A 10,573-nucleotide genomic window follows, 5' to 3' on the forward strand; every position below is an offset into this window, starting at 1 on the left:
ATTCAATATGATAAAGAAAACAAGATACAAAAACTTCTTCAATTTCAATTTGGGAGATAATTTTTTTTGTCATTCAGTTTATAAGCAAAAATAAAATATAATAACTGCATTTCCTCTGTGAATTTTAACATCAAAATTTCGAGGATACTTAAATTAGAAATGGGAAATCATCGTATGAGAATATTATATTTTTTATTCATTTATATTTACTATACTGTAAAATAAACCATTAAATGGGATATAAATATCTAACATATGTAAAGAAGTGCACATTGGCTATCACATTTCGCTGGCCAAATGATGTGGTATAATCATAAATGGTTCCTGGTTATGGACATACCAAAGACATTGTATGTCTTAACTTGATCATTTGTCTCGCTGACCAATATCAAGGTAGTCATCCAATGCATTTGTGAGTTACATAGTTTGATCTATATGAGGTCAATTGTCTTCAAATGCATTATTCCTGAGAGAAATAAGTACATCTATTCTGATGATAAACTACCGGCTAAAGTTTGAAGTTGGATAATCTACTTTGCATATTCATCCGAACACAAATTTTGGCATTTCATTAAAATGTACTCATCCTTAAAGTAAATCTATGGTTAAGTGTTTACATATATCCACCAATTAAATTGAATCTCTATGTGTTAACTTAAATATATTATTTATAGCTGTAGAATAATAAATATTTCCATGGTGTTCGCCTAGTCTAGTTGAAAATAAATGGCTAAGCAAAACATTCACACTCTTGTTGAGGATGTGAATTGCTTGACACTATCGAAAATGCTCTCACAATACAACCTTCAATCTCTTGGATCAAGGTCACTTCACTCAACTAATTTGCCTTGTATAACCATCTATTTTATATTTATATCCTTCCCATATTATACAATTAACTTAAGAGTATATATTTATAGTTGCTTTTTAATCATTTCTTTCCTAATAGTTACACCCCACTTTAATCACCCAAATTTGAAACTAATTTCCCTTCCATTCATGATCGGAATATTTTATTAAATTGTAATTAGAAGACAAAATATTGTAAAACATTAAAAGGAACCCTCTCTTATCAATGGTACTATAAAAACCATTAGAAAGTTAAATTTACAGGATTCATTGAAATTTCAAGTATAACATTGATAAAATTTTAAAATATTCCCAAATCAGTATAGTGATTAAATAATTTGCCCAACAGTCATAAAAACTCACCTATTAATAACAATGACATTCTTTTACTATTTATGTTAAATAAATTTGTATGAATTTGCAGTATTAAGTTACAATATTCTTTAGGGTTATTATTAATTTTATTATCTTCGGTCATTATTCATCGTATTTTTTATATATATTTTTTAAGTGACGCAAACTAATTTATATAAAATATAGCAACTGTTAGAACTATATCATCAAAATGTATTTCTTTCTATTTTAAAAATGTATATCGATAAAAAGAAATGGTTTGTAATTTCTTACAGTATGCTGGGTTTTCCAGAACCCATTTGGACATGTCATTAGTAACCATCAATCTAAATCATGTTCAGTTGGTGATGGGAAAGTTCCGAAAAAATCAGATTTAATCTTTGATTTTATGGCACAACAACCTTCTGTTTCCAGTCAATCATAAATTGATATTTCAAGACGATTTTAATAAATCATTGGAATATCAAAAATACCACTGAACTTTGGATGTAAATATAGTGTGATTGAGGATGGGCCTTGTTTGTAAGCATGAATATTGATTTGTGATTTTAGGATCCCTGGAATTAGAAGGCATCCAGGGAGGATAAACTTATCAAAAAAGGAGAAACAAATGAATGGAGGTCCGAACATGTGTGGGAACAGTAATGCGTAAAAGATCCATGGGATGGTCAGTTGGGAACTTTCTTACTTTGGAGCAAGTAATGGCCCACAAAGATATGGGCAAAAAAATAAATACTTATATATTCTTCTTTATGGATAAAAATCTGAAAAAAGTGATCGGGTATTAAATGATATAGTTCAAGATAATATAAAACAAACAAAATACATCCATAAAATTTATTCATCATTTAGGGTTCTTCATGAAACTGAATATTGCAGTATTAGCACAAAACCAGGAGGTCTTGAAGTGTTACTCTAATAATATCACCATGTAGAAGACTTTCAGAAACAGCTATTGGATTATTTACATGAATCGTGTACAAATAATTGGGTAAAAACTTTTCAGACCCAGGTTAATGATCAAGTTTGTGCAGTAATAATAATCATCTGGCTAACATTGGCTTTGATTCCTTTTTTATTCATATATTATTTAACCTCAAAATGCAAGGCTTCTAAGGAAATTTTACGTTGAACATTTTAGCCTACCCTATTAATAGATCATCGAATATTGTATTCTAATATTCGAGCACCCTATGCTTGTTATTTTTAGCTCTGCTCTTCTACCGAGGATTCTGATCAGTATCCACTCATTGTATCCTAGGGTTCACTACATATTTTGGAAATGGAGTTCTGTGTTTAATCCATGTAAAATGTGTGTCAAAACTGGAGCCTCGGATTCTCTCAGGAGTGTTTTAAGTTTATCATATTCACCTATATTGTTGCATAGCGTTTCCTTGAATTTAGGAGAATCTTAATGACCAAAGTTTTACGACTGAAACTTTCGTATGTTTTCTTGTTGCATATGTGGACAGGTCCGTGCATTACATGCCATTTATTTTATCTAAAATTGATTCCCATCACCTAGTGGGACAATCATAAACATCTTTTAAAATAATAAAATGAATTTATTGGCAGACTAATTAATCCTATTTATCAGTCCAAACATGAGGGGTTTAATGTTGTTTTCATTGATACTTAAGTGGAAATATTTATAATTAGTTTTTCACTCAAGTAGTCTATCAATAATATAGGGTAGGTAATTGGTGAATGCACAGAGATGCAGCTATCAATTTTATAATTTTTCTATGCTTAGAAAGAAATCAAGTAAGTCGAAAAAAATATTAATAATATTCTAAGATATTATTATACCAGTCATTTTATTGCTAAAACACTATAAATGGTAAACATGATTTAAGTCAATTCCCTATATTTCATTTAACTTTTAAATGCTGTAAAATAAAGAAATAACCTTTCCAAGAATTAGCGTCCAGAATTGCGCAAATAACCTTTTCAGGTCAAGGGGATTCTCACAAATTGCATATCCCCGTAGACTGATCCAGACTAATTCAAAATTTCGGTAAGTGTGAATAATGGAATGGGATGGGGTGATATAAAAAAGAAAAAAGTTGGAAAGGGATTTGAGCAAAGAATAAGTCGGAAGGAACAGTGTGATTCTAGATGGATGAATATTTATAATTTTTTATGGTAAAAACTAAAGATACTATTCACCATTCAGAGAGATAAAAGTGTGGGGACTAGAGAGAGAATGTCGTAAAAAGTGTATGATACTGAGAGAAAATGATGTAAAATGAAGGGAAAAAAGGGGGAATAGACGGGGATGATAGTTTAATGGTTTGAGCCTCTAATGCCGATGATCATGGCTAGAGATACTGATCTTCTTAAACATAGATCCCTATGTCTTATCTTCGTTTTTTTCTCTAAAAGAAAAGGATGGGTAACGGATGAAAGCTTTAATCACTTCATTCACACAAGTTCAACAAGAAGTATTCTGGAGAGCATTGTCCTTATGGATAGAGACTTCTAGAGAAAGTTCCCAGTAAAGTAAATAAAAGGAGAGAGGAAGAGAATGCAAGCCAAGCCTCCTTTCTGTTTTTTGCACTTTAATCTACATGTCATTCGTTATCTTTTTCTCATTTGTTGATTTGAATTTCTCGAACCCCATTGCAACTTCATCAAAAGCAGAGTTAGAGGAAATTATGGAGGAACAATGATGCAGCCCACATCCATCTTATTAGTTCTTTGAAGCTCAAACTAGAAATCAGAGCAATTTATTCTGATAGCCCAAATAAATAGGTCTAAAAATTATATGGTATGCTATAGCCCATTCATTTTCATCCATTTAAACCCTGTAAATTTCTGCACACATAGTTTTTCAAAATATTGATCAAATGGTTTCACTTGAAAGTCAAGCAGGGTTAGTTAAAAATGCCCAAAATGTGCATTATGTGGTGTTTATATGAAACTCAGAAGTACTGTAAACTTCTTTTAGGCATGAGATGTTTCTATTAAGACTACCAACATTTACCAAGTCATAGTCACCGATTGATCTTTATTTTCACTGGACGTCATGAACCTGCATTTACAATGTTGGAGGCCATATTATAACTATTTATTTGATTTTGTTATCGTGATTGGCTGAATTTGATGAAGGCCATTTTATAACTAATTCATATTGTCATGATCTTTATTTTTTCACCCGTTTCTGCTATTCAACGCAAGCTGTTTTTACAGTGTTGCAGGAAAATTTGTAATCTCACTCAACGGATATTTTATTACTAGGCTAGAATATCATTCAGGTATTAGAATAAGATATTCTAATATCTCCGCCGGCCAAGCAAACCGCGATGTGCCCTACTAATTAAAAAAATAAATAATCGATATCCTATTGTCTGCTTTGTAGTATAATTCATACTTGAAGGATTTTGGGCTTTCTACTAAAGAAACCATTTGCAACTCAATTTGGCTAAGTGCTTCTCTCAGTCCAAACCCAATCGCCCACAGAAGGAACATCTCTGGAAATATTTAGGAGGATCGGAACAAGCAGTAACTCAAACTTCACGAGATACGGTAGGTTTTCTCCTTGGGCTCCACTGTCTCTTTCTTATTGCCAACCACGCAGAAACAGACACCTGTGTGAGATCTTTGGTGCATGTGGGAGCCTTTAAATAATAGCGATGGGCTGCTCCGGACCGTTCAATCGCTTCTCCTCAGCCAATCAGATCTCTATTCTATCAATGGGCGGCTTCCCATTATTCATCCCAGCGGTGACCCTCATTCCAACGCTTGTATCTGGGTTTCTCTCCCACCTCTTTCCCTGAAACCAATGAAACCGCTCTTCAGAACCACATCTATCGACTACCAGGAAAACATTAGGGTTGACGTCACCCACCAATACCCGGATTCCATTATTTCACCCAACCAACAGAGATAAGGTCTGCAGGTTTCCCCGGTTTCTGAGTTATTTCAGCAGGAACAAGAAGTTTTAGATTACGGGTCAACTCTGGCGTCCTCCAAAAAATTTCCCCAAGATTTCCTCATCCCTCTTTCTAGATATCCGAGTAGTTAAATTCCTCATAAATTCATCTTTCATCCGGTTCTCTAAGCTAAGTTTTTTTACGGGTGGAAACGTTTTCCAACGCACTGAAAAAAATAGTTACTGTGTTGGCCAGAGTGACTAATGAAAAAAAAGACAGATCGGCTGTTTCTATAAGCTGTGAGCGGTTTCGCTGAGCATAAAAACCCTCACAGGCAAGCCACTGAAGAGCGAGCCGTAATGGCGGACACAGACCCTCTTCTCCCTCCCTTCTCTCCCAAACCGTCTTCAGAGAGTACGAAGCGGAACTCAAGAACCAGCGTCGACGACGTTATTGAGCGCTGGTTGGGCCGCGTCGGCGCTGCTCAGCTCTTCCAAGCCTTCTTCGTCTCCTTCGCTTGGGTTTTCGACGCCCAACAGACCTTCATCAACGTCTTCTCCGACGCTACACCGCCATGGCACTGCACTACATCCAACTGCTCTTCTTCTTATTCTTCTTCTTCTTCTTCTTCGCCGTGTGGGCTGCCAGCCGGTGAATGGGAGTGGGATAGACCGGCTCACTCGTCAATTATGTCGGAATGGGCTTTACAGTGCGCGAGCTCCGGCGTAACGGGCCTCCCCGCTTCGGCTTACTTCTTCGGCTGCCTCCTCGGCGGTCTAATTCTAGCCACTCTGGCTGACTCTACACTGGGAAGAAGAAACATGCTCTTCATCTCTTGCCTTGGCATGGCCCTCGCTGGTTTGCTGACTGCCGCTTCCCCCAATGTCTGGATTTACGCTTTGCTGAGATTTCTTACCGGGTTTAGCCGCGCTACGATTGGGACCAGCGCCCTTGTTCTGTCCACGGAGCTTGTGGGCAAGAGCTCGCGCGGAGAAGTGGGTATTATTGGGTTCTTCTGCTTCACCCTCGGCTTCCTCTCTCTCCCTGGAATCGCCTACATCTACAGAGACTCGTCGTGGAGATTTCTCTATCTCTGGACATCTGGCCCGGCGCTTGTTTACGCGGTTCTCGTCTTCTTTCTCGTCCACGAGTCCCCAAGGTGGGTAAGACAAATAAATGTCCTAATCATAATGATCCGTAGATAGATGTACGAATAGGTCGAAACATGGATAAATAGATGAACAGATAGTTATATAGATGGATACTAAGAGAGATAGATACAGAGTTTGATCCATAGATGGATAGATTAATGAATAGATAAATAGATAGATAGACTAAATAGTGGATAACGTATAGGCACATAGGTGGATGCAGAGGCATAAAGATATATACATCGATAGATTGGTGTATAGACAGACATATAGATGGATAAATAGACAGATATATAGACGTATGGGTAGATAGGCTGATAGATGGATAAATATAGAAACAGAAAGAGAGCTGTATAGATACATTGATACAAAGACAGAAAGATAGATACATTGATAGATGTATGGATAGATTGATAGATTAACACTAGATAATAAATTATAGCGACACTTGTACACAGAACCAAGTATTTACACCATAAGTAGTGACCTATTAGTAAAAGTAATAAGAAATCATTCATCTATTTTGTAGTAAAGAGCATAAACGTGCTATAACTACAACATCAAGAGTTAAAACTGATGAATCTGACTTTTACAATCCCGAACAGGTGGCTGCTCGTGAAGGGGCGCAAGGAGGAGGCCATCCAAACCCTAACAGACATGACCATCGCAACCCAAAGCCAAGTGATGACCTACACATTCTCAGGGTTCAACATAGGCGTAAGCGAAGAGCCAGGCGCCTTCTCCTCTCTACTTCTTCTGCTAAGAAAGAGATGGGCAAGGCGGCGATTGGCAGCGATAATGTCGGCAGGCTTCGGCATAGGCATGGTCTACTACGGCATGCCACTCGCTTTAGGAGCTTTAGGCTGCAACCTCTACTTAAGTTCATCGCTCAACGCAGTCGCAGAGCTACCCTCTTCGCTTATAACCTTCTTCCTCGTGGGAAGAATAAACAGACGAGTTTCCGTTCTGGGCTTCACCATGGCAAGCGGGGTTAGCAGCGTGTTGTGTGTGTTCCTTAGCGGGAATATGAAGATGGGCGTGGAGGTGGGGTCTTTCTTCTGTGCTTGCACGGCCTTCAACGTGGTGCTTATCTACGGGCTGGAGCTGTTCCCAACTTGTGTGAGGAACTCGGCCTTGTCTATGGTGAGGCAGGCGCTTGTTCTTGGCGGGGTGTTTGCTCCTCAGCTGGTTTCAGGGGCGAGAGTTAGCGGGTCTGGATTTGTTTCGTTCGGGGTGTTCGGAATTGTTATCGGAATCTGCGGTTTGTTCGTTGTGCTGTTGCCGGAGACGAAGGGGAGCAGCATCTGTGATACTTTTGAGGAGCAGGAATATAGGGAGAGATATAGTGGTCTTTTGTAAGGACTGGAGAATGCCGCATGGCAGACTTTAGCTCTATTGATGTCTGATCAATGTCAACTTGGTGTTGTAAGGGATCTGGTCTCTGCCTGATTTGGTGACTGTTGAGTACAGTGGGGTGGTCCCCGATTACTAGTCAATGTCAAAGTCAAAGAATAAAATTTTAAAAATAATATGGAGATCCGGATCAAGAAATAATGTGGTACAGAAATATATAAGTTCCATGTTGGGAAATAGAAGTTTGTAGCTCATCTTAGATTCTTTCTATTGTCTCAGGGAAGAGGGCCATGGATGGGGAGATATATATTATGTAGATAATTTTTTATGTAAAATTTATAAATATTTAGTAATCATTGTTGGACTTTAGTCTGGTTTGAGTCTTGAACTAAATCCAGACTAAATAGCCGGTTTATCCTAAAATGGCTGACGACTAGTCTTGGTTCAGTGAAATGACTGGTCCAAAATGTCCAACCCTACTGATGACCATTTCTATTCGGCCTGAGCTCACTTCCCAAGGGCGCTTGGAGAGGGGAGGGGCTTCATTTTTGTGTATTGATGTATGTATTGGTGCTTTTGTTGTGTTTTGGTTATATATCCACCATGTCAGCTCATTTTGTATATGGTCAATCAAATTTTTGAATATTAGTGCATTACAAAATATTCATTTTATTTAATAATTAATACAATAAATTGCATCTTTTACTTTTCTAACTTTGTTCAAGTTTTTGCTTCAATGATTCCAATATATGCATTCTTTTATTTTTTGATATGACAACATCATAAATTTAATAGAAAAATCTAGATGAATATTTGGAATGCTTAATTTGCATACTTATGTTTAGTATACTTGATACATTAATTTGCTTATTTAGTTTGATTCCAAAACCTAGAACACTTGATTGTATAAATATATTCCATATACATTTCATGACCATGAAATTTAAAACTTACACCATCCGTCATGCTCCATGATTTTTAGAATATTTTGTAATATTTTTAGCTATGGTCATTGTATTAAAATAGAATTGAAGAAAAATATTTGTACATTTTTACCTAAGTAGTATACTTCTGCATTCTCTACTAGCTGTTATCTTCTCTACATTTACATCTCACTACTTGATTGGATTTAATCAGGCTTTTCTGTGCTCCCCCATTATTACTCCAAGTCTGGGAGTACATAAGAGTGCTGCTCCTAGTCCAGTTGCACAACTGGCTGACATTACTTTGGATCTGTTGATGAATATGTTGACTAATGTCTTTCGATCATGTGAACAACATTCAATGTTGTGCACATGATCTCTCATTTAGTAGTATGCCAGCTTCTGTCACTTTTTCAGGTTCACATCATCTCTCATTCTTCACTGACCATCCTCCAAATAATTCTTGTGGAGCAGCTCATTTAGGATCAAACCATCACTACTTGGATGCTTAAGATGGCGAAATCCTTAATTAGGACACATGCATATGATTTCCTCTTCCAAAGCCATTTGGCACATACAATTGGGTTTGTATTTACTGATAGGAGTTAAATATTTCTCACATGGAGGACTTATATGAGCAGTTTTAAAGACAAAGCACTCAAGGTGTTATCTTTGCACTTTTCTATCATACTTCAGAGACTCCTCAATCAGTTGGAGATCCATCATCTGTATATGAGTAACCTCACGACCTAGTCTTGTTAATAGGAGGATTCCATTTTAATACTCTTTCTTTTCATCTTCAGTCCTCAATCAGTTCTCAAGTCTGTGCCCCTGTTTTGAGTTACACTCATCGAGACCTTCTCCACTGCCCAACATGTCTTTAGTTATCATGTGTTTGCTTTGTATCCTCCACCCACCTCTGATAATATTTTGATTCTGCTATCTCGTAATTGCAACAAGGGAAAGAATACAAATGATGAGTGAGGGCCATGGTTATGATGGTTAGATCTAACCGCATGTAAGCATTGTTAAAAGTATGGTCATTGATTTGATCATTGCTTGGAGAAGTTTGATAAACCCAATCGGGCCACTAACTCTGCCTCAATTGATGCAGCATGCTCATCATTCTCTCACACCATGACTGAAGCTACATGATGTGACCAATACTCCTAATCTCACTATGCATCCACTTATGGTTCAGGTACATTGTTACATGAAACTTCCACTTCTTAGATTACTCACTAAGGGAAATCCACCCACATGTCGGGTACCCAATCCCTTTTTTCTCTCTTCTATTTCTCATTTGATCCCTCTACAATTTCCATAATGGATGTTCACACCTGTCTCATGATGGGAGAACGTTTGGCCACTCTATTGTCCACCCTTACTTTATCCAATCCCCTTTACGTTCCAAACTTTCCAGCTAACATATTCAATCAGAGCCTTTACCTATGCCTTGTTTTGTCATCTTTTAGTTTTCTTATCATTTCACTTTGAGGAAGTATAATTGGGAAGAGGACTGGTGTGGGGCATTAGACTAAAGTTGAGTTCCTGAGCACCCTTTTTTGTGTTTTTCTAGCCTTGTCTCCCAGCGTGGTATTACTCTTTAATGGTATCAGCAGTTACAGCATCCCAACATACAAAACATCACCAGAACGTTTTATAGATTTATATTTCTTCTCTTGAGAATGAATCATGTGAAACTCTAAAATATTTTTTTCCTTGTACCCTCTACTCCAGTCAAAACCCATTTAATATTGTGCATTACAGCATGTGGGGGTCATCCTGAGTTTAATCACTTTTGGAGTTCTACCATTACATTTTCTTTGTAAATGAATTTCCCCTCACTTAATGGTTGTATCTTCTTAAAGACTTTACTATCATTATGTGTTCTGTACTCCATTTTCTCTTGAAGAAATCTCTGCTCAATACAACTCTACTCCCAAAATTCTCTACACCAAAATTTGTTTTCATTTTTTCATATCGTGTGATTGTCTTTTCACATATGCCTATTTCATTAGTTTCTCGGCTTCCTCTCCTCTTGGCAGTGTTGTTTCTTGTCGTGGCT

At 37.1% G+C, this 10,573-nt stretch overlaps 1 protein-coding gene across 1 annotated transcript; it reads left to right on the top strand.

The window, feature by feature from the left end:
* Nucleotides 1-5,384: 5,384 nt before the first annotated feature.
* Nucleotides 5,385-7,717, top strand: LOC144700839 (organic cation/carnitine transporter 3-like). The gene is made up of 2 exons (XM_078572389.1): nt 5,385-6,237; nt 6,835-7,717. The coding sequence occupies exons 1-2, from the start codon at nt 5,438-5,440 to the stop codon at nt 7,586-7,588; spliced, it is 1,554 nt and encodes a 517-aa protein (XP_078428515.1). The 5' UTR covers nt 5,385-5,437; the 3' UTR covers nt 7,589-7,717.
* Nucleotides 7,718-10,573: the final 2,856 nt, after the last annotated feature.

This window comes from Wolffia australiana, chromosome 3 (genome assembly GCF_029677425.1).
Source record: "Wolffia australiana isolate 7733 chromosome 3, ASM2967742v1".
NCBI classification, from domain to species: domain Eukaryota; kingdom Viridiplantae; phylum Streptophyta; class Magnoliopsida; order Alismatales; family Araceae; genus Wolffia; species Wolffia australiana.